A 26,135-nucleotide genomic window follows, 5' to 3' on the forward strand; every position below is an offset into this window, starting at 1 on the left:
GACACCACTGATTTCTTACTCACAGCTCACATCGTCACCAGGATTTCTTCACTGTTTCTAAATGTGTCCAGTGATCAGAGGTATTCAGATAAAGTATGTTTAAATATTTTAAAAGCATTTAAACATAAAAAACCACATACAATTGATCAAAATATAATTGAGTATGTTAATATTAATTAAAATGAATTTTAAAATGGGTGGCAGAGCGCAGAAGTTAGAATAACACTATTACATGAACAGTGACCCGGTTCGAATCCGGCACTGTTTGTAAGGAATATGTATGTTCTCTCAGTTTGATCCGGTTTCCTCCCATATTCCAAAGACATATGGGGTCAGTAGCTTAATTGGTAACATGGTGTAATTGGGCAGCATGAGCCCGTGGGCTGGAAGGGCCTGTTACTCTGCCCTATCTCTAAATTAAAAATTACAATTAAAAAAAAAGCTCTTCAGATACCTTTTTAAAATAGATGCACAAGAAGGTGGGAGATTTGATATAAACTGTATTGATTCCCTTATTTTGGTTATGTTAGGAACTGTCCCAGAAAGAATCCTGATTTCTAGCATAGAGAAACACAAATGGTGCCATCTTGAGTGAACACAAAGAATAGGGAGGAAATCAGCAGACCAGGCAGGGTTGAAATGGACATCAATGTTTCAAGTTAGGACCCTTTATTGAGACTGATTTCCAATATATTTAGTATTCCAATGCTGAAAAGCTCAATACAGCTCAATACAGCTAACTATAGCTGTAGAAGCAACAGACCGTCAGGACCACAAACAAGCCCAATGTTGAGAAAGACACATTCCAGTTAACAAACATGAATTTAGGGCAGAAAGTTGTGGTAAAATGGAAAAGGAAGAAATGTTAGAGAAAGCTGTTCACATTTGATGTTGAAAATATAGGGAACTTGAAGCTTCTGGCTGTTAAGTAAGAAATGAGTGATCTTTTCTGTAAAGCTCCAGAAATGAAACGGCTCTGATGTTCCAAAAGCTGCACAGTTATTTCAACACCATAAAGTAATAATGACTGCATGCTGGAAAGAGTTAAAAGATCCAACAGAATGTAAATGAAGGCACTGATGATGGAGCAAATTGTTACCTGAACCACTAGAATCATAAAATGGAAATAGAAAGACATGAAAGTGTGTGTTCGGACAATCTCAAGACATTATAGGTTACAAAGTGATTTATGATGCAAAGGTGGTAATTGCTAAACTCAAGAAGTGATAAAAACTGGTTAATCAGCTGTGGATGAATTTTAAGCTAATGACGAGCTGAGTGTTTCTCAATCCCAAAATTAATCAAGAAGTAACAATTTAATTTAAAAAAAATGGCAGAACTACAGCTACAGAACTCTGGCTTTAAAATATTTTATTGAGTCACAGAGTCAAACACAGAACAGTCCCTTCAGCTCAACTGTTAATTTTGACCAAGTTGGTATTCTGGGCTAGTCCCATTTGCCTACATTTGGTCCATATCCTTCTTTGCCCTTCCTATCCAGATGTTTTAAAAGTCTGCATAACAGTGGTGGATACCTCTGAATGCAAATCTGGGCATCAGGGCAGAAAAGGTGCTGTTGCCAGCTATCTGGTCTGGTCTGGCAGTGCTGTACTGAAATATGAAATGTTTGTTTTGTTTAATTTGTTTATTATACAACTGACATATTATTTCAATAAACTTATTCTAAAATAATCCCATCAAGTTGATTTGTACATCAAATTATTTTAAAATCCAAAAAAAATAAAACTAATGCAGTTTCAGTCAGGAAAAAAAGCAAACAGCTTCCATTTATTCTGACTTTTCCCTTGTACAGAATTAGAAATCTGCTGGAAAGCTTTCATGGTTCATTATTATTCACTTTTAAAGAAATTACCTCCAATAAATGCCTCAAAATGGCAAAAGAATCAGATGGGAAATCAGGTGCTCATTAATATTAGGTACAATAAATACATTTCTAAGAAAGATGCTGATATTGTGATTTGGGTTATTACTAAATGAAAGATTGAAACATTCATCTGAAAAAAAAAATCTTCAATTATGTCATTTAAGATTCTAATCCCAAAAGGGTGAACATTTCTGTTCAAATGCTGGTACCGTAATCCAGATGAAGTTAACAGATCATGCTGTAAAATCGTTCCTCAGGTTTTTGTTGAATACCAATTTTAATTACAAATTTTATATGCATTTTGACAAACATTTGCAATTATATATTACATTTTAATAATCTGCACATAATTCATAAAATATTTTATCACCAAGGATCATACCATTGCATAAAGTATGTGAATACCATTTATTTCAATATAGTTTTAGAGACATGATTCTAATCTTTTCTGTTTTCAGGAAGACAAAACCCTGAGAAAAAGTAAAGCTCATTCTAAAATATATTGACAAAGAAGAGGTCTTTGAACAGATTTTCTATGTGCTGCATTATAAGTAATGTTGAACATAATTGGAGAAGAGCCATACAAATAGTTATTCTTTTTTTATGGGTAATTTCCACCAATCACAGGAAAGGTGCAGGTTAATTAAAGTTGCATGTTGAGGTTTGATCGAAAGTTAATGGCATGCAAGACAGCTAAGTGCTTTAAACAAAGGATTCAAGAAGTGGGTCACAGCGTCAACAGAACATCATTGTCCCAGGATATTGATGAATTTTTACTGCTGTACCATTGAGAGCATACTTAGCTATGGCATCTCATAGTGGCATGGGAATTGTTTTATATCAGACCGTAAAGCACTTCAGCTGGTCGTTAAAACTGCCCAACAGATTATTGGCACCCAATTGTCCACCATTGAGAACATCTATCAGGAACGCTATCTGGGCAGGGTGAAGAGCATCATTAAGGATCCATCACACCAAAACTATGGACTTTTACTCTTCTCCCATCCGGTAGGTGCTACAGGAGCCCTCACTCTTGAATCAATAGGCTCAAGAACTTTTTTCCCCGAGGCGGTGACCCTGCTAAACCTTAAATCCCAGCGGTGAGTGATACTGCACTCACATTGTACTTGTTTGCTTGCTGGATGCTCTTGTTTTTGTTTGCATGCAGTTATTTGTATATAGCACTTTTAAAAAATTTCTGGTTGGGTCCTAATTGTATTTCATTGGCGTTATACTTAACTGGCACAATGACAATAAAGTTGAATCTAATCTAATCTAATCTAATTGCACCTGAAAATGGTGTAGATGGGTAATGCCATTTACCCAACTACTTTAAGAGCTCCACATTGATAAAAGGAGCTGGCTAAGTATGTCTTTCAATTATTCTATAAAGATCTGAACCACAAGATTTTGTCTTCCATACATCTATAACTATTTGTAGCATTCTAGGATTTTTTTTCATAATTTCAGAATCTGTCAGAGAATGTTCAGAGCAAGAGGCCAACTATTTTATGCATGACCAGATGGAAATAGATTGATTCACAGTTCATTAACATAAATGCACCAAGTGTCTTAAGAAAAAAAAAGAGAGAGCAATTTAAGTCTAAATTCCTGAAGGCCATGGAGAAGCTGAAACAAATGGGGGGAATATTCTATCTAACATAACCAATAGTGTATCTAGGGAAAATAGTGCCTACAGCAAGCACTGAAATTGTGCCCCCCCCATTAAAATGTACTTACTTCAACCCTTCACCACACCATCCATGACAGACAACAAAATAGGTCTTATCTTTCTCCTGGCGTTATTTGAATTTATTTGGCCTGATGCATCTGTTTCACTCTTGTTTCATTTGAGCACCAGTGCATGTCTCCAAAGAATGAGGGGAAAATCTAACGAAGTATTGTTTTGAGAATTCTGAGCATGCTTGATTTTATGGGTTGGTTTGAATTTCATGTCTCCAGGTCACCAAAGACAGGGGTCAACTTTTCATCCCTTGAGCCTGGAACCTGTCCAAATGATGCACTCCAGACTTTCAACTTTTGTCAGTGTTTGTACCTTTCAATAAGGTGCATCTACAGTTAAAGGAGCCAGCTCCAGAAATTAATACAACCCAAATAAGCACCAGTAATGTTGGAGAGTGAAATTCACAGTCATTGAGTCAATTTCAACCAACACAAACTGAGACTCACAAGATTTCAAGCCATTGAGATCGTGCTATTGATTTGAGGCTATTTAAATATAAAACATTTTGAGCAAAGTGGCTAAAATGTTCTATTTTCTTTCTGTGAGCTATGGAAAGCTTGGATGTAAACCCTGCTTTGTATTTTGTGTTGTGTCACATTGATCCCACAGCTCAGCAGGATGAAGGAAAACAGAATTTTTGAAAAGTAAGGGATGTGGTTATTCACCTAGAAACATCTGAGCAATCTCTCTCAACCCCAGGCACAATAGGATGAAAGTACAGAACTCGGATGGCATGTTCGACAGGTGCAAACAAGAAACCCCAAAACCTTTCAGTGAGACGCCAACATTTTTGTAAGTAACCTGTAATGAGCCAACCATTTGTTATTGCGTGTCAACGCTAATTTATACTCCACGGAAAACTTTTGTTCAATTAATTTTCAAGAAAGCACACATCAATGTGAGGTAAAACTTGAAATGTCACCTCATTCCAGAACTTTATCTAATTTGTCCAAAATGTGTTTACTTAATGTTATTTAAATTAAGTAATCCATTGCAGTCCTTCAAGTCTTTAATTATTGGTAAGTGGGCGAATGCATTGAGAAACACATAGAAAGCAATGTGCATTAACAAGAAAATATATTTTATAATTTAAATAATAAAGCTTTCATTTTCCAAAATATTCTTCAGAACAAAGACGCTCAAACAAGAAAAATAACAAAGGTTATAATAAGGTGTTCGAAGTTGGGAAAGACCAATTTACAGTTCTTGAATGTTATAACACCATAATTTAAGGGTTCCTTGTAACTCAAGTTCAGTGGGAGGTGATAATAGGCCTGTGCATGTTTCAATGGCCAGAGACAATTCTGTTAAAAATATGTAATTTCACTCTATTGTTCCAATGGTACTCACGTCCATCAGCTTCTGGTGACAAATATTGGAACTGGCACATTTTCAATGATTACATTTCAACTGTCAATGTCTTATTTTACTTTCTGTGGGGCCTCTTCATATTTAGCGATGTTAATCTACACGTATCCATAAAGATACTATATTGATAATACCATTTCTGACTTATCTCCCTCTTGACTTCATTGGATGAATTTAATGTGGAAGAAACATTAGTTATTTGGATTTTCAGCCAGGAAGACACTGGCCGATTATAGGTCTGAAATAATTTCATTTGACATATTTGCAAGGTCAAAGTTGTGGAGATCTGCAACTGGGAGGGGAGTCGTATCCAAAATTTGAATGCATAATTTTCAATCCATTTATTCATACATTCATGGGCATTTTGTGCTCAGAAACATTTTCAACAAATCACAAGCATGCTCTTCAGTTGGAGCCTGACAATCCTTTCTGTACTGTGAACTGCCCAGAACCAGGTAGAACCCATGGACTAAGCACTGCAGACCTGTAAACCCACATGAGCAGAGGCAGCCAGAACCCCAATGCCCTCGATGAGCATCACTGTCAAAGGGTAGCTTACTCGGGAGATTGAATCTCGATAGAGGGTCTTAACACAGAATGCTGACTGACCATTTCTACCCATGGATGATGCCCGACCCACTGTAGGGTCATATGTAAAAGGCACGAATAGTAGCCAAGCAACCTTCGGAGAGATTTTACAGACATTTTACTCTGCAATATTCATGCAAGCTTGTCAGCAACCCATTAAACAAGAGGCAAGGTTATAATATTAAAGGCAAGAGGTGAAGCAGAAATAAATGCAGAATTTACACTGAAGGGATCACAGGAATTAGATAGGAGGGGATGATGGCCAAGACTAGGTAGGATCAGCGAGCCGAGGCGGTCAGGCATCAGGAGTTAGATGGGGGGGGGCACAGACAGCTGGGGATAGTTTCAGTGAGATAGTTGGGTGTTGCATCGGGCTTGGGGGTTAGATGTCGGGCTTATTCAGGCAGTGCTGCAGGGGGGACAGCATCAGCGGTTGAGTCAGCTGGTGACGAGTATGAGGTGAAAAGCAGGGGATCAGCATTGGGTTTGGCTCAGGAGTTTGATATTGGGCAGGTGAGGCGAGGACAATGGGCACCTATCCTTCAAGTGGCTCCCAAGGCATATGGCCTGGCAGCCATACCCTAGATATGCCTATGAATATAAGAGAGAAATAGGTTGTTAACACAAAGTTTGCACAGGAAGTAAAGAAAGGGAAATAAAAGGAGGAAAGGAAGAGCATAAAGAAAGGCTGCTGATAAAGGCAAATGGTTATTCCCAAACGTGTAAACAGCAGATGTGTAAGATGATTTGGGTCCATAAATGAAATGGTCATGATGGCTGAGAGGTACCAGAGGAATATTGCTTTTGTTTTTAACCAAGCAAGAAGATGCAGATACAGTCACAGCAACTGAGAGCAGAGCTTAGATTGTGATTGGCTGGATAGAGAGGATGGAATAGAAAAGCTGTTTATACTTAAAGAGGATTGATCACTTAGTCAAGAGATTACAGAGGGAATAAAGGGTATAAATTGCAAAGGTATTGATTTTAATCTCACAAACCACATGTTGCTGAAAATATTGCAAATGTTATCCCTTTGTTCAAGATCGATGTGAAGAAAAATCCAGAAATACTGATGTCAATGTAAGCTGAGTTGTGGGAACGTTCAGTAAAGTTAATCAAGGAAATTAGTGGTCACTTGAAAAATGTGGATTTATTGGCGATATCAACATAAATCTGTTAAAGGCAATCATGTTCAATACTTTAAAGAAATTTGATTAGCTCAGTGGGATGGTTGATGAAGGGGTCACATTTAATGTGGTGCAAATGTTAGCATTTGATAACATTTAAAAAATATATTTTCATCTCTAGAATAGTGCTGGTATGTCAATAGTTCTGAGGTGAGGAGAAAGTTAAGGATTAACCGAAATGCTGAGGTCAGGCTTCTATGGAAGCCCTGATTCAGGAGTGGAGGGAGGACATCACCTCACAGACCACCCAATAACTCTTCTGAAAATAGCAGGTGCTGGTTGAGAAAGTGATTACAAATTGAGGCATAAAGTTTAAGAGGAAGGAAATTGTAATGAATACTATGTACTGGTGCAGCCATAAATGGAGCTTTTTCTAAGAAAGATGTGAAGGTTTTAGGAACAGTGCAGAAGAGATGTACCAAAATGATTCCAAAGATAAGAGACATCAATGATGAGGGAGATTGGAGAAGTTAGGTTGTCCTCTGTGAGGTGGAAGAAGCTGAGGAGGCAGCTCAAAGAAACAGTTAAAATTACGAGGGGTCAGTGGAGTTTAGATAGAGGGAACTTCTTTACATTGGTCAAAGGTACAGTAAGTCAAAGAATGAAGGTAATTTGTAAAAGAACTGAAAAGTTATGCTTTTTAAAGCATCAAGTGGTTAGGGGCAAGAATGCACTACTTGGTGTAGTAGTGGAGGCAGATTTAGTAAAATTCAAAAAGTACCCAAAAGTAGTTGAAAATAATGAATCTTCGGGGGGTCTCTGGAGAGCATGGAGACTGGACTAATCCTGCATTGGGATGGAAATGTCATCTTTTGTATAGTTCTGTGGAAAAATTCTACAAATGTAAAGCTCCAAAAGTCAAATTTTAAGCCATTTTTGAAAAGAAAAGCTTTTAAAAGTTTAGCTCAGTCAGATTGAACTTGTGTAATTTGGAAGGAAACTTTGCCTCCTCACCCTTATCTGGTCTTCCCAGCACTCCCACCCCAACCTCTTTCACAACCATCTCGCTGAGACATTATTATGAAATTGTGCCTTCACCTCTTAACCAATAAGCATTTTCAGCTCTTAATGTCCGGAGAAATATTTTCCAAAATATTTCCTTGCATCAAATAAGGCCTCATATATTGAGCTGAGCCCATTACCGCTCTATCAAAATGTTCCTTTTAAGTGCAGTGATATTACAAAGGCCTTAAATCTGATAATACAAAATATACTTTTTCGCTGAGATATAAAACATACCTCCTTCTCCAGATCCAGAGCCATTTTCTGGAAAATAAACAGAAAAGAATAATCTTAGAGATAATGTTTCTTCACAGAGCTGTTCACAATACAATACATGGATTCTTCTTTGGCTTGGCTTCGCGGATGAAGATTTATGGAGGGGGTAAAAGTCCACGTCAGCTGCAGGCTCGTTTGTGGCTGACAAGTCCGATGCGGGACAGGCAGACGCGGTTGCATTATATGCTCCCTGTGAGTAAATCCATAGATCTATTTGCATTTTAAACAGGATTTAATTGTTGCAACACAGCAAATTCAGATGAGACTATGCTTTGGGATGAGGGGATGGTTGACAATCTGCAATATATCTGAAATGTTCTGATCACATCACTGTTCAGGACTGCGGATCCATTAATCTATTGCTTTAGATCCAGTGAAGCTCTGATTATTGTAATAATCCATATATGCACTCTCCTATTACAACACCAGTTTTCTGCACAGGTTTCCAGTCACCTTAAACAGATATCCTCTGGTCTTTGCTATTGTCAGTCCAGGAAAAAGGTGCTGGCTTCCATAGACTCTATGGCTCTCATAACTTTATATTCATTTATTAAGTCACTTTTCATCTTTCATTGCTCCAAAGTGGGTCAGTGAATATAAGAATGTCAGACACCAAATCAAAAGGCCTTGTCCTGATGTTCAGGCAAGTTAAAGGGAATGGATTTTGGGAAAAGTGGTTGTGATAGAGATGGTGGAATGAGAGTAATTTAGGGGAGAGAAGACCTAAACCTTTCATATTGGGAAGAAAGGTGAAAACAATAAATATAATATTCCAAGTTCATTTTTTTTGTCCTAGTTTCATCTAGTGAGAAGTCCTTGGGATGAAAGTAGTTCAGACCACAAATTTAACATGGCAGTTAGACATAACTGGCATCACTGATGTTTAATCTTCAAATTGAACCTCACGCTGTTTGTTCTCTCTTAACTTCCAATTTATCAACACAGAAGACTTCATTACATTCAGAGAGAGCACTTCTTGTTAATTATGTCTACTGGCTGATTTGAATTGTTGAGCTTTTCTGGGATGGCAAGTTTAAAACTGACTCACAACTTGACATGTTAGCCAAGATTTTATCTTGCTGATATTGGTTGATCCTACATCATCCTATCAGTAATGCTGGGCTCAGATATATTCTCCAGTGAAACAGCAACAGACTGCTCTGACGAAAGGGCTACGGCCTGAAGTATTGACTCAGTTTCTCTCTTCACAGAAGTTGTCTGACTTCACAGTATTCCTATCACTTCCTATTTTAAATCACATTGCTGGGATAACACCAATTTACGAGAAAGATTGTGTTAAAAATTCTGTAAACATTTTACAGGTTGGATAATTACAACATAGTTGGAAATCTCCTCTTCAGTTTCTTCCAATATTTGGTCCCTGGAATTATTGACTTAACATTATTGCTTCTAGATTCCATAATCTGAACACTACTGGAACTGAATCAAGAAACTTGGCCGATTACAGAAAGAAGCATGGAACCTTGCAAAATATCAAATGACTGCTAAAGGTTCACCTGAGTATATAGATCAAATGTCTCCCATTGTTTTAGCAATCTATCTTTGGCTTGCCACACACCACTGAGATTTCTTTATATTGTAGTTTACATTCAGCTGATGGCTATTACATTATTTATTGTTCTAGAACTGCTTTTTCAAGAGGATAGTGATTCTGGGATTTGCTGCCCACTGAAGCAATGGAAGCTATCTCAATAATAATATATTTTTAAAGACAAGGTTGGATAGATTTTTACATAATAGGGGAATTAAGGGATATGGGTAAAAGGCAGGTAGGTGAAGATGAACCTATCATTAGATCAGCCATGATCTCATTGAATGGCAGAGGAGACTTGATGGGCCAGTTCTAAATCAATATATAGTGGTAACAACAAGGGAGAGAGAGTGCAATAGTGGATCTCCTATTAGGGAACAAGACTGGACAGTTGGATAGGTCTGGGCCTCAGGTTGAGATTCTAAATTGGAGAAAGGCCAATAATGAGGAAATGAGAAATGAGAATGTGTAGACTGGGATAAATCGTTTTCAGGGTGTGCGAGGAATGATTGAGGAGGATTTACGTAGATGGAGGAGCCTGCCCATCACTGTGAAGAACAGGATCAGTTGTTTTAAGGTGAAAGTAATGAGAAGACGGCAATATTTCTTTCAATCCTTGCCCATTTTTATACCAACAAGTTTTTAAAAGCATGTCAGACAATTTATATGGAATTCTAAGATGCCAAGAGCCTCCATGGAAAAGCTTACTTGGGATTATTCATTGGGTGGACAACAATTAACTGATTAAAAAGATATCATTTGGGTGCCCAATCAAAATTTATAGCATTTTTTTGACGGAGGGAATATTCCCGATTGGGCTCAGATTAGCGGATGAGAATATGGCAGAAGATTTCATTTACAAATGGAATATTAAATTATTGTCTGGAAAAACAGATAACCCCATTCTAAAACACATAATTTGGATATGGCAACAAATTAATAAATGTTTAGTCTATCTTCAAAAGCACCATTGAATCAAAATGAGTTAATACCAATTACATTAGGAAATGAAATGGCACTGTAAAGGGATCAAGTGTATCAAGGATTGTTATGAACAAGGACAATTTATGACATTTGAACAGCTAAAAAATAGATATGATTTGTCAAATGGAACTTTTTTCTGCTACCTTCAATTAAAATCTTTTTTTAAGAGATAACTTAGACCAGCCATGATCCTCCCATTGGGTAGTGACATGGGGGCTCTTCTTTAAAAGGCTATCATAAGTAAAATTATATCTAAGATGTATTTCCGATTGCAGAGCAATAGCCTGAAACCAGGCTTGCACACATTAAGGGAAAGGTGGGAGACGGACTTGGGGAAAAGGATTCAAGAACAATATTGGTCAAAATTGTGCCCTAATGTCAGATATAGAATGGTACAATACAATTTTATGTACCAATTATACCGTATACCACAAAAAATTACACAGTTTAAAACCTGAAATTCCAGACTTGTGTTTTAGATGTGGTATAGAGGTTGGAACATTTATACATTCACCCTGGTTGTGCATGAAAGTAAGGTCATTTGGCATGACTTGGCAGAAATTTTGACAAAAATTATAAAAGTGGACTTTCCATTGGAACCAGAAGTATATTTATTGAGCAATCTTATGGTTATTGGCACAAAACTGAGGATTGGACTAGGGGTAGCCGGGAGATGTATTACTGCTACATGGAAGTCTGACTCCCCCCTACTTATTACTCGCTGGAATATGGAAATGTAAAATTGTACCCCCCTGGAAAAGATAACATAATCTTAGGAAGAAATATGACATGTTTGTCAAAATATGTCAAGCTTATATGAATCATACTGGTTTAAGGATATAACTAACTTCCCTGAAAAGGTTTAAATAATATAGTTACTAGCACTGAATTCCTGAAGATCAAGATAAGGACTAATTAATGAAGACATGCTCAAATACCCCTTCTTTTCCATATTCTTCAAAGCCCTTCCTTTCCATGAACCTTTCCAAATGTTTCTTTCATGCCAGAATTGTGTCCACTTCTACAGTTTCTTGACAGCTCATTCCACATACACACAACTCCCTTAAGTGGAAAAGTTGCCCTTCAGGTCCCTTTTAAATATGTCTCCTCTCACCTTAAACCTTTGCCCTCTACCTTTAGAATCATCTACGCTGGGAAAAAGACTATGAGCATTAATTCTATCCATGACCCTCATGATTTTATAAATCTCTATAAAGTCAACCCTCCGCCTCCTACGCTCCAGGAAATAGAACAAGACTGTACAAGCCCCCTCAATAACTTAAGCCCTCCAGTCCCACCAACATCCGGGTGAATCTGAACTGCGTCCCTTTCAAATTATTGATGACCTTTCTACAACTGGGTGAATGGAATGGCGCACTCTGAGTACAGTCACACCAGCCTCTTTTACAGCTGATTCATGCAGTAATATGTAGCCAAAGATAAAGTGATATGTATCACTCAAAAACACTCAAACCATATTGAAAAAAAGGAAAGCAAAAAATGTTGGAAGTACTCAGCAGGTCAGGCAGCATTTGTGGAGCAGAGGATAACTATTGATTTAATCAAAAGGGAGTTTTTTTCATTAAATAATATATTATACAGAGGAGATATGCCACACTCAACTGTTCCCTTTAATTGATGGAATAAAAGTACTGGGAGGAATTACACTGAAAATCAAGGAAGGGCACAATTCCCTTAAATGTTATCAAAACATGTTTTAGTCATCTAGTTTATCAAGTGATGTTGAAGTCTATGCTGTACAAGCAGGAGTTCTCTTGGGACAGAATTATGTTAGGAATCTCTATCAGTGAAATTCTATCTTTTTGATCTGATACAGAGTTGACCTGCAACTGCAGCAATTCAATTCCTGGCACAGACACAGAGCTTTGACTAAGCTGCTAAATACTGCAGTTAAACTGTACTGTCATCATTTTATTGAGGTGAAGAGTGGATTCCAGTTAAAGCTAACAATCCTCATCAAGCTTTATGATTAATATCACTCAAAGTTCCTGAGGGCATGATTAATAGAAAGCCAGGATGAAAGGCCATAGTAATCAAACACAATAGCAAGCCAGGCAGTGCCCATGAAAAGATATATTTCTTCAGAACTGGATGAACCTCAATCCCTTCAGAGAACCAGCTTCCTCTGTATGAAGGATAACTGCCCAGATCTCCTATGACCAGAAGTGTGGCTCAGTTTTTCCCTCTCTGCAGACAAAGCCAGGGCAATTCCTACAGCTCTGCATTTTACAGATTTGTTTTGCTTCCTTCATTGTCTTTCACCTCATACCTATTATATTTCTTTAGTTCTGTTGTCTCTCAAATAGCCCTCATTCATCTACGACCAGACAGCATCAGCAGCTGCACATTTCCATGGAAACCTCTGTCCTATCCATCCCTCCCCATACCCCCTCTCTAACTTAAAATTAACTTGTTTTCTCTCTTTCCCATTTAGACAAAGGATCTCTTTGAAGCCTTAACTCTATTTCACATTTCATATATTTTTCTGGACACACTGACTGCTTTCAGTGTTTCTGGTTTTGTTTCGGATTTGCAACATCTGCAGTTGTTTTTAAAAATTCTCATCAGGAGGGAAGTTACTTTCATTATCAGATATTTCAAGGTCTGGGGCATAGATTTAAAATTTTGCAGACAGGACAGCAGTTCACAGTTGCCGACCTGGGAGAGCGAAGAGCAGAGACACAAAGCTGCTCCAAAGGGTTTAACAGCCCAGTCCTAACGTTGGTGGGTCTGTATATGTTTCAAATGGCCTGTCAGAGGAGCCAACGGTGATTTATTTTAAAATCCTGCAAGTGCAGGGTCTGTGCCCAAGATGGCGCCACCCGTGTTCACCAGTGGCCACGAGTGTTTACAGACTCTGGGGGAGCAAGAAACTGGCACAAAGCATCAGAAACAGGGAGAAAATGGCTCGTGAAAAGGAGAAGCAGAGGAGACGAACCTACAGGATGTCGACCACAGCAGCAGACAAGAAAGGGGCTAAACAGCTGAGGGATTGACGCAGGCTGCTGCTAGCGACTTGGGGCAGAAGGATCCACACCAGGCTGTGGGCTACAGGTGACTGGCTCATGGGAACCAAATATTGGAATAGGGATTCGAGAGGGTGCTGAGGGCAAGAAGGGCTACCAAAGGTCCTCTGGTGCTGAAGAGTTCCTAATCGTGTCAGAAGTTTGGACCTGGAGCTCAGGTTGCTGATGGATCAGACAAGTCTGTGCGTCTGCAGAGGCTGCAGGAGCACGGGAGTTAATCCATGGACACTCAGTGACTCTGAATAGTCTTTCTTTATTTCTCTTTCTCTTATTGTAAGGGGCACAAGGCAAAACTAATGGCAACTCTTTGTCTGCTTTAAAGCAGTCAGAAGACAATTTTGTGAATATTACTGGTTCTGTACTGTAAATGTTACATGACAATGAAGGAATCTTGAATCTTGAAAACAAAATTAATCAGGGATTTCAAGATGTGATTAGAATTCCTGGATGGAAAATAATTTGCAATGAGCTTTTATTCTGCCTAGTCCCATCTGACCTGCCCCCAGACCATAGCCCTCCAAACGCTTTCCATCCATATACCTGTCCAAATTGTTCTTAAATGTTACAAGTGAGCCTGGATTCACCACTTTGTTCACACTCCCACCACTCTCTGTATGAAGAAGTTCCCCCTCATGTTCTCCCTAAACATTTCCCTTTTCACCCTTAACCCATCTCCTCTGGTTTGTATTGTATCTCACCTATCCTCAGTGGAAAAAAGCCTACCTATATTTACTCTTTCAAGACACCTCAATTTTAAATATCTCAATCAAATCTCCCTTCATTCTTCTACATTCCACTGAATAAAATTCTAACCTGTTTAACCTTTTTCTGTAACCTAGTTCCAGAAGTTCCAGCAACATCCTAGTAAAGCTTTTCTGCACTCTTTCTATCTTATTGATATCTTTCCTGTAGAGAGGTGAGAAAAACTGCACACATTACATCAAATTTGGCCTCACCAATGCTTTTACAACTTTACCATAACATCCCAACTCCTAATATTTTGATTTATGAAGGCTAATGTGCTCTTTTTACAACCCTATCTAAATGTGACACCACTTTCAGAAAATGATGTATCTGTATTCCCAGATCCCTCTGTTCTACCACACTCCTCAGTGTCTTACAATTCACTGCGTGTGTCCTTTCTTGGTTTGCCCTTCCAAAATGCAATGCCTCACACTTGCAATAAATACCATCTGCTATTTTTCATCCTATTTTTCCAGCTGGTCCAAATCCCTCTGCAAGCTTTGAAAACCTTCTTTACTGACCACAACTCCTCCAATCTTAGTGTCATCTGCAAACTTGCTGATCCAATTTACTACTTTATCATCCAGATCATTGATATTGAGGACAGACAACAATCGTACCAGCACTGATCCCTGAGGCACACCACTAGTCACAGACCTCCAGTTTGAAAAGCAATCATCCACCACCACTCTCTTGCTTTTCCCATCCAGCCATTGTTGAATCTAGTTCACTACTTCACCATGAACACCAAATAACTGAACCTTCCTGACTAACCTCCCATGTGGGACCTTATCAAAGGGCTTTACTAAAGTCCATGTAGATAATATTCACATCCTTTCCTTCATCTACCTTCCTGGTAACCTCCTCAAAAAAGATTGGTTAAACATGACCTACCACACACAAATCCATGTTGACTATCACTCATCAATCACTGACTATCCAAATTCTTGTATATCTGAACTCTTGGCGCAACTTCCAATAATGATGTCAGGATCAGCGGCCTATAATTACCAGGGTTACTGTTGGAGATTTTTTTTACACAATGGAACAATGTGAGCAACTCCTCCATTACCACACCCACAGCTAAGGATATTTTATATATTTCTGCTAGAGTCCCTACAATTTCTACACTAGCCTCCCTAAAGGTCCGATGGAATATCTTATCAGGCCCTGGGGTTTTATCCACCTTTATTTGCTTTAGAAAACAAAGCACCTCCGCCTCTTTAATATGTCCAGGTACCATGATCTCACTGCTTGTTATCCTTACTTCCTAGACTCTATAACTGTTCCTGAATAAATACTGATGCAAAAAAAAACATTTAAAATCTCCACCATCTCTTTTGGCTCCATACAAAGTCAACCACTCTGAACCCCAAGCGGACCAATTTTGTCCCTTACTATCTTTTTTGCTCTTATAAAACCTGTAGCAGCCCTTAGTATTTTCCATTACATTGTCTGCCAAACCAACCTCATGTCTTCTTTTAGCCTTCTTGATTTCTTTCTGGAGTTTTTTCTTATATTTTTATGCTCCTCAAATACCTCATTTACTCAGTGTTGTCTATTCCCTGCTATAAATCTCTCTCTTCCTCTAAATCAGGGTCCCCAATATCCCTTAAAAACCAAGGTTCCCAATGCCTATAGATTTTGCCTTTAATCCTGACAGAAATATACAAACTCTGTACTCTTAAAATTTCACCTTTGAAGGTCCTCCACTTACTTCGCACACCATTGCTGGATGAAAAAAAAAATCCTAATCCATGCATTCTTGATCTTTTCACATTTCCTCAAAATTGGCCTTTCTCCTATTTAGAAATTCAACGTGAGGCCCAGACCTATCCTTCTCCATAATTAACTTGAAATAAATGGCATTACGATCACTATGGACCCAACATGTTCCCCTACACATTCTTCTGCCTCCTGACTTGTGCCGTTCCCTAATGGGAGATCCAGTGATTCAGACTCTGCATTTGGTGCCTCTATACATTGATTTATAAAACTCTCCAGAACACATTTCACAATTTCCAATCCATCCAGCCCTTTTATTGTATGGGAATCCCAGTCAATATGTGGAAAGGTAAAATTTCCTATTTTATGTTTCCTGCAGCTGTCTGCTATCTCTCTACAGATTTGCTCCTCTAATTCATGCTGACTATTGAATGGTCTATAATACAACACCATTAGTTTGGTAATACCCTTCCCAATCCTCAGCTCCATCCCATATAGCCTTAGTAGACATGCCCTCTGATCTGTTCTGTTTGAGCACAGCTGATAAACAATGCCTCTCCTCCCCCTGTCATTCTGCCTGCTCTATCACATCTAAAACAACAGAAGCCCAGAACATTGAGCTGCTAGTCCTGCCCCTCCTGCAACCAAATTTCACTAATAGACAAAATGTCACAATTGTACACACAAACATATGCTCGAAGTTCATCTGCCTTTCCTAGAATTCTCCTTGCATGGAAATAGTTGTATCTGAGAACATTTCCAGCATATATAGCTTGTGCTCTTATAATACCATGATTTTAAAAGCCCCCTCACCAAATGCACCATACCCAACTCTAGCAGTTCTCTTCTTTCCCTCATTACAGTGAAGAGGACAGAGTTGTAAGCAGGGAACTGGAGAAGCCACCTATTTTACAATTAACAAGTGCAGAGCAAAAAGTGGAGAACACCAGTAGAGTTTAGGTATTGCTAATACTGACTAGTTTCAACATTAAAGATTTGTGCACTACCTATCTGAAAATTCCAATCATGTTGACTTCTGTTCATGGGATGAAACGTAAACCTCTGCATACTGATAGATGCCATAATTTTACCTTGGAGGAATTAATTTTCTATTTTTTTTTCAAGATGAACACTTAGAGGGGGTGATTCCTTTGAAGGATGCACTATCCAGGAGTAAAGTTTACCACAAATGTGCTTAGACAATGAACTTCAATGGTCAAGCTCGGTTGATGTTTGTGTTTTCATCTGTACCTTGCAGCTCACAATCACCAGGGGGCAGACAGTAGGGTCCGAAAGCATATTCTTCTCCAAAATTTTGTAAGCTTGAAGCAGGAGGTCATTAATTAATGTGATTTTCAATCCAAAGAATTGTAAAATAGGCAATGACCTCAATTGTTCACAACTCCACACACACTGGAGAATGCATTTTTTTGTGGGCAGAATCAACTGAATGAAACTCCATTTGCAGCAATGAACTAAATGCGGGATCTGGAAGTTTACTCTACTGCCTTAAATGAATGATGGACACCTTGGCCTCTCCAGGCCGTCAACTGATTGGCACCATTCATTCTTCAATAGAGTGGGATGAATGACATACAGCTGACCCATAATGAGAATGGGCTTCAACAGCCACAGAGGTCATCCATCGCATCTGCTCCCAGGACAAGGTCTTCCAAGCCAGATCATCCGAGATGTCCTCCTTCAAAACTTCCCCTTTGCTACCCATATATCCTCCATTACCCACACATCTGCCCTGGCCCCCTCTACCACAACATGCATCAAGGACTGGATTCTCCTTGTCCTCACCCTCCATCCCACTAGTCTCCCCATCCAACATACGGTAGTATCTCCACCATTTCCACCACCTGCTATGTGATCCAACCACTAGACACATATTCCCCTATCCTCTTCTGTCCGCCTTCCACAGGGACTGCTCCCTCCCTGACTCTCTCATCCAAAACTCCCTTCCCTACAAATGCTCCCTTAGCACCTACACCTGTGACTGAAGGAAGTGCTACACTTGCACCCACACCTCCTCCCTCAGCACCATTCAGAGCCCCAAACAATCTTTCCAAATGTAGCAACATTTCATTTGTGAATCTGGGGGTCATCTATTTCATCTGTTGCTCCCATTGTGGCCTCCTCTACATTGGAGAGACTGGACACGTACGAAGAGATTGCTTCATTGAGCCCCTTCACTCTGTCTGCTACAAGAGCAGGGATCTCCCAATATCAACCCATTTAATTACCTATTCCATTTGCATGCAGACATGCTTGTCCATTAGCACATGCACTGCCAGACTGAGACCACCTGCAAATTGGAGGAACAACACCTCATGTTCCATTTGAACATCCTCCAACCAGCTGGCATGAACATCGACTTTTCCGGTTTCCATCAGTGCTCCCCCTCACCCCACCCCTCCCACTGTTTTTCCTTTCCCTATCCTTATATCTCCTTTCCTCAAGCTCTTCTCTTTCTGTGATAGTACAGACCTATCACCAATGTATATAGTTACAGTATCTAGAGTGTAATGACTGTGCTTACAGCGATTGGCTGAGAGCTTAGCCACGCCTACTGTCTGGCTCTTAAAGGGTTGTGTCCCTAGCCAGGTTGGATCATTCCGGACTGGTCGGCCACCTGTGAAGAGCTCCTGTCTTTTGCTAATAAAAGCCTTGGTTTGGATCAACAAGTCTTTGGTTCTTTCGATGAGCTCTACACTTTCTCCATTGGTTTCCTTCCAGTTCCACAATCACAGAGCCATCCCCTCCACCATACAGTTCTCAGCTCTTCTCTCCTGCCCTCTTAGCCATGTCCACCTATGGCCTCTTGGCAGTTGGCCTGTGCTTCTCCCCGCCTTTTTATTGAGACATCTGTTTTCTTTTTGCTCACACCTTGACGAAGGTCCTGAAAAGTTGATCATAGATCTTTGCCTCCTGTGGATGCTGAGGGATCTGCTGAGTTTCTCCAGCACTTTTGTGTGTTAACTACAATGACAGCATCTACAGAATTTCTTGTGTCACTCCACAGAGGTCATTGGCTAAGAGCATTTCAACAGTAACAGCAGGAATATAACTATCTTCCCCCATTATCACTGCACCTGTTTCAGGAGTAGCAGAGCAAAGGGTACATCTTTTCAAGTGTATGCTTATGAACGATTGAAAAAAATATTAAGTTGTTAGATTTCCATTGTTCGGTTTAAGTACATGATATTTATCATATTGCATTTCTTTTACCCAATGCTCGCTCTTGATTGTACGATGACAATTTGTCTTTTCAGTTTCTTTTTGGAATAAGGAATCATGAGCTGATTGGGATAATGGGGAAATCTGAGGGAAAGAATGATAGAATTATTATGGTGCAGAAAGAAGTCTGTGCTGTTTTCTGCAATGCACTCTCACCGGCTCCTTTCTTGCTCTTTCTTTATAACCTTGCAAAGTATTCTACCCTTTGAAGATTCTGATTAATTATATTCCCACCTCTCTTACAGGCTTAAATTTCAGATCATAACTACCCACACAGACGCAGGCAGTCAGCGACTTGCAGTTGAACTGGGATTCTTGAGGATGTTGAGGGCAAGAAGGATTCCCAAAAGGCCTCGGGCGCTGAAAGCTTCCCAATTGTGTCGGAGGTTTGGATCTGGAGCTCATGTTGCTAATGGAACGAGCAGGGGTTTATGCATTTGCAGAGTCTGTGAGAGGGCTAGAGGCGAATCCACAGACGCTTAGTGTCTCTGAAGGGACTCTCATTTGCTTCTCTTTCACTCTTACTGTAAGGGGCACTGGGCAAGACTAATGGCGACTCTGTCTCCCTTACAGCAGGGAGAAGGAAATTTCATGTAATATTACATGTTCTGTACTACATTTCAATAAAATAATCTTGAATGGGCACTGATTACCTTAATTTACACCATACAGTGGAAATCATCCATTCATGAAATCATTTCCAGTAAATCCTTTTGCAGTCTCCCCAAAACCCTGACAGCACCTTCCTGAAGCTTGGTGAACAGATTTGGAGGAAAAATCTGAATTGTGGCTTAACCAATGCATTATCCAATTCAACGTAACTTCTTTGCTTTTGTACCCTGTGCTTCTATTTATAATTTTTAGGAATCATACATTTTATTGGTCAAATTTTCATGTTTTTCCACTTCAAAGATATATCACACATGCTTGCCAGTTTTCCTGCACACCCTTTAGAATCGCACCATTTCACCTATATTCTGCTTCCTAAAGTAATCATTTCACAATTCTCTGAATATATTATATTTTATCTGCAGTTTCCCATTCATCTATCCTATTTAAAACTTTTTGCTACATATTCATATTCTTCTCAGTTCGTCTTTTTCAAATAAATGTCCCATAGGTACATAACAATAAAATAAAGTATTCACAAATCTCATATAGCAATACAAATCGTACTGAAACCTATGTTACATTAAAAAGAAAGACACTACATTAAATATCTAATTCAATCCCCTCCCTTTGGAGGCTACTGACTAAAACAAGCAATCCACTACTAATAACAAAAAAAATGAAGTTAAACATTGGGTTCAAAAATGAAACATTTGTTAACCTTACAAATTTTGAAAATAATTAAGAAAAGAACCCCATAAAGAAATAAAGTTAAGATTCATTTCAGTCGTGGAGCATCTAATTTTTTTCCAAAGTCAGACATCCCATCATATCGGACATCCACTGGTTATGAGTGACAGTATCTTTCCATCTCCTTAAAATAGCCCTTTTTGCTATAAGGGAGGTGAGGGAAACTACATGGGATTGTGAAGCAGTCAGAATTAAACCAGATGGCCTACTTATTCCAAAGAGAGCAGTAAAGCATTGGAGTCAAATTAATATTAATAACTAAAGTCAAGGTACAAAATACCCCTTCCCAAAAATTGGAAAGAGAAGAACACAACCAGAACGGGATAGAATGTATCTTGAATAATTTAGCTCAGTCTACTACCTTAAATTGTAATAATGAACATCTAGTACAAAGAGAGGATGAATACACTCGTTTCAGAATAGAATTCCATGTAGTTTCAGAAAATGGCTGTTGAAAATCTTGTCCCCAGAGTTTTTAAATTCTGTCCAGGAAACTATCCCTAGAATTTACAAGTAATTTAAAAATATCACCCCTTATAATTAGGTTGAAAATTATAAATCATCCCAATCATATTAGGTTCCAGGTCTTTCGGGAGCTTCAAAATTAAAGAATTTAACAAGCTCCTAACCTGTAAATAATGTAACGAGTGTCTAAGTACTTTAAATTTGGTGAATAATTGTTCAAAAGAAACAAGAATATGGTCAGTAAACATATCTGAAAAAGATTGGATACCTAAATTTATCTCTTTTCTTTGGCTTGGCTTCGCGGACGAAGATTTATGGAGGGGTATGCCCACGTCTGCTGCAGGCTCGTTGGTGACTGACAAGTCCGATGTGGGTCAGGCAGGCACGGTTGCAGCGGTTGCAAGGGAAAATTGGTTGGTTGGGGTTGGGTGTTGGGTTTTTCCTCCTTTGTCTTTTGTCACTGAGGTGGGCTCTGCGGTCTTCTTCAAAGGAGGTTGCTGCCCGCCGAACTGTGAGGCGCCAAGATGCACGGTTGGAGGTGATATCAGCCCACTGGCAGTGGTCAATGTGGCAGGCACCAAGAGATTTAACACTGATGGTAACCGCTATCTTCAACCAAAGGTAAAAAGAAGGAATTATCTAAAATAGGGCTAATAAATAAAAATCTAGGGTACCCAAAATGTTTCATAATTGAAACCAGACTCTCAATGTATGTCTAACAACAAAATTATGTTAATTTGGATGCCAAAAAAGGTAAAGGTACTCCAAGTATTGAAAGAAGAGAATACTTTTTGGTAGATTTAATTTCTGAATTAATCCAACTTGAAGCACTTCAATTTTCCCTGTGATGAATCCAAAAAGTAATGTATCCAATATTAGCTGCCCAATAATAAAATCTAAAGTTAGGTAATGCCAAGCCCCCATTTAAAAAAAAAAATTTGAAGGAAAACTAAGACTAAGATGGGGGCATTTATTTTTCCATATAAAAAAAGATATGACAGAATCCAATGAATCAAAAAAGGATTTGGAAACAAAAATGGGTACAGCCTGAAAAATATATAAAAATTTAAGAAAGATAGTCTTCTTAATAATATTGATGTGTCCAATAAATGTCATCGAAAGAGGGGACGACTGTGTCAAGGACTTCTTAACATGACTCATTAAGATAATAACATTTCCTTTAAATAAATGATTGAATTTCTAGTCATATTAATACCTCGATAGTTGAACTCAAGGATGCAATGCTAATTTTTTAGGTGACGGAGCTCACCAAAAACGTCGACAAGGAGGTGCCTGGAGTGGCCCCATGAGGTGCCGGAGCTGCCCCCTGAGGTGCCAGAGTGAGCTCCGGCTGCACTGCACGAGTTAAAAGAGAATAGAGGAATCTAGAGAGCTAGAAGAACCCAAAACAAACAGCTTGCTCTTCTGCAAATTTAATTTATATCCTGAAAATTGCCTGAATTGATAAAGAAGTGATAAAATGCATGGGATCGATCAGTCATGATTCGATATATACAACAAAACGTCATCTGCCTTATGAACACCTCCTGGTCTTGTGATCCCTGAGCTATCAGCCGATTGGTGAAAAGCTACTGCTAAAGGTTCTAAAGCCAAATTAAATAATAATGGGCTCAGAGGAACATCCCTGTCTGGTACCACGATACGACTTAAAAGATTTAATTGAATTAGTAAAGATTGAAGATTCTTCGCACTTCTAAAGTTGGTCATTTGCAAATGTTGGTTTTACCCTGAATCCCCATGTCTAGATTGCTAAATCACATCAATATCTGGTCACAGCATCAATCCCTGTGGAACATTTCTGTCCACCAGTCTTCAGTGTAAAAATAGTGATTTACTACTTGCTCTTTCTTTCAATGAACTTTTTAAACATGACGCTAATGATTTAAACTTTCATGTGGATTTTGAAAATCCATGTCAATGCAACAAATTTACTTCTTTCACCAATCATCTCTCTGTAATCTCATCAAAAAAAGGTGACGTGCAGAAATTTGGCACAGAAGGATCGCATCAAGTTGGAGCTGTTTCCGGCAATGGAATCCCATCAGAGGAAATAACTATGAGAGTGAAAAGCTGCATCATGAGTGAGATGCACTTGACTAGAACATTCTCACAAGGGATAATGGAATGGAGCATGGCTGCTTGAATAAGTATGTTCTGTCAATGGGACAATGCTGGAGCTAGAGGTTGGGAAGTGCATCAAGAAAAGGGGAATAACCAGTTTGCGCCTTAGTCCGAAGATGACTAATTGAACTGTTTTGTGAATCCTTGGCAATGTAAATGATTGGATCATTCAGGACAAGAGGGCACAGTCTTAGAATTAGAACAAAGACGAAGAGAAATTTCTTTAGCCAGAGGGTCGTGGATTTGTGGAATTCGTTGCCACGTACAGCTGTGGAGGCACGATCATTGGGTGAATTTAAGGGGGAGGTTGATAGGTATCTAATTAGTTAAGGTAAAAAGGGATATGGGGAAAAGGCCGGAACTTAGAACTAGATGTGAGAACAGTTTAGCTCAGGGGGATTTGCGGAGCAGACTCGATAGGCCAAATGGCCCATTCTGTTCCTTTATCCCATGATCCTGTGATCCATTTTCTTTTATTCCATCTCCTCCTCTGATGTGTCTGCATACAAAGTAACCTCCTTCTGCTCAAACCTTAATCACTGTCCAATCTCATATACAGAGCTACAAATCTCAATTATTCTGGATATATTTGCTAATGTTAACTGAAGGGGGATTTAGATTGATTTAGGTACCTGTACCATATCTTAGGCATGCCTGCTGAGATTGTTATATGGAATTTATTCTACTAGTCTTGAACATCATTTGTTGCCTTCTGAACTGTCCTTTTCTGGAAATACTCCCTCATTAGCTACCATATATTCTTTAAGAGTTGACAAAAATTGTGACACAATTGGTGAATGATCAATATCAATACTAAATGCATGTTTTATTTATCCATCAGAGTCTAGTTTTATCTCAATCTACCCACATTATTAAGTCAACAAATTATTCTATGAACATTGCTGTTTGTAGAAAAATGCAATCATTACATTTACTTGGGGAAAAGGAATACTGAAGCAATGTCTCCAGAAGATAGTCATTTACAATAGGAGGTGTTTATATATCTGTGACAACTCCAATTATCTGAAGTGGTCGGGACTGGACCTATTTTGGGTGACTGAATTTTTCAGAGAGCTGATCATTTTTTAAAAACAACACAGTAGCAAAAGCAAATCACTTGCATCAATGTTTAAACAACAACAAACAAAAAGGGAAGGCTTTAATTCTCACCAAAAAAATGCTGGCCATGGCCAATACCTGACATGTCCCCAAAGCCACTGCCAATCCCCGACACATCCCCATTGTTCCTGCCAATCTCTGGGGAAGCTTTCCAGGCCAGTGGAACACTCACTGGTGGGTTGGAGGGCTCCTGTCTCCCCGTGCCTTTGTTTCTGCTGGTGCTCTTCCGGCTTTGTGTCCATATTCTCAAAGTTGGAGCTCGACACAGACCAAGTTGTTGCCTGCTCACACTCCCCCTCCCAACTGCCACCAATGATCCCACTGAGGTCATCCCGGGAGCCCGAGGTCCCCACTCCTGCCTGGGAGCCTGGGCATGGGTGTAGCTTGGTTGGGGGATGGGGGGGTGGGGGTTCACAGATGTCGTGGTCTCACAGTGTCACCAGAGCTCCTGATGCCTGACTCCGACCCCTCCCTTCATCCTACATTGGAGCTGCTGGTGCGCGTGCGTGCGTGCGTGCGTGCGTGCGTGCGTGCGTGTGGCGGGGGGGTTAGGCTGAGAGGAGGGTACAGAGTCAGGCGTCGGAAGCTCTGGTTGTGGTGGTACACCACCGGCCTGCCCTGCCCGAGGCACTTCATGCCATTCGGTCGCTGTACAGCTACCAAGAAGACCCCACATGAACGTCTGTTCTCATACCCCAGGAAGTCGGCGACAGGCATGTCCCTCCCACCATGGCTCACATCCCCAGGACCGGTCCTCCTGCATGAGCACGTACAGACACATAAGGCCGAACTCCTGGTCGAGCAGGTCTTCCTCCTACACATGAACCACAACTATGCCTATGTTAGGTTCATACATTCCTGTCCCCAGGCAGCTATGGGCCGCACAGGACCTCCTTGACCACCAGGGGCCCACTTCAGCCCTAGGGGATGAACCTGCCCCCCCCCCCCACCCATCCAATACGTCTCTCACTCGTTGAAACATGCCTTCTGGCCCATCTAATCCATGCCAAACTATAATTCTACATACCTCCATTGACCTGCATTAATCTATTTTTAATTTTTAAAATTTAGACATACAGCACCATAACAGGCCCTTTCGGTCTGTGTTGCCCAATTACACCCAATTAACTTACAGCCACCAGTACGTTTCGAAAGGTGGGAGGAAACTGGAGCCCCAGAGGAAGCCCACACAGACTCAGGGAGACCGTATAAACTCCTTACAGACAGCAAAGGACTTGAATCCTGGTCCCAATAGCTGGCGCTACCGGGGCCACCCTAATGTTTGTTTAAGTTGAACAATCTGTTCCCTCTACCTGACAAATTTCCTTTCACTCTCTCATCTGGTAATGTGGTGATCATTCTCTACTGGATTGGAGATGAGTGCGGTAAATGAATTCAAGCTGATGTTAATTGGTGAAAAAAGAGCAGATTGTTATTCATGAGATGATACAGCAGCTTCTAATTCATGTTGAAGCTTGTGGAATAGATCAAAGTATAAAGTATAAGCTAAACTGATAATCTTAACTGTAAAATGGAACAAAGAAATGTAGAACTGTAGAAGCAGAATTATTTATAGCTAAGGGTCGAAAAGACACTAATAATGAGTTCCTAGATACTAAATGCTGAATTTAAATGAATTGAATCATATTATTGTTGGGCTATGATTGTAGTATATTAGTTCCTGGTATAAGATGAAAAGATATAG

General features: G+C 39.6%; 1 protein-coding gene across 6 annotated transcripts in view; it reads right to left on the bottom strand.

Moving 5' to 3' along the window:
* The window catches only part of LOC138751253 (tomoregulin-1-like), a 292,118-nt gene that overhangs the window by 84,385 nt on the left and 181,598 nt on the right, over positions 1 to 26,135 (bottom strand). For all 6 annotated transcript variants that reach the window (XM_069913308.1, XM_069913311.1, XM_069913310.1 and 3 more), the window contains one exon: positions 8,012 to 8,038. In XM_069913308.1, the coding sequence (XP_069769409.1) occupies positions 8,012 to 8,038 (27 nt within the window). The remainder of the gene's footprint in view (positions 1 to 8,011; positions 8,039 to 26,135) is intronic.

Source organism: Narcine bancroftii, chromosome 1, assembly GCF_036971445.1.
Source record: "Narcine bancroftii isolate sNarBan1 chromosome 1, sNarBan1.hap1, whole genome shotgun sequence".
In the NCBI taxonomy this organism is placed as follows: domain Eukaryota; kingdom Metazoa; phylum Chordata; class Chondrichthyes; order Torpediniformes; family Narcinidae; genus Narcine; species Narcine bancroftii.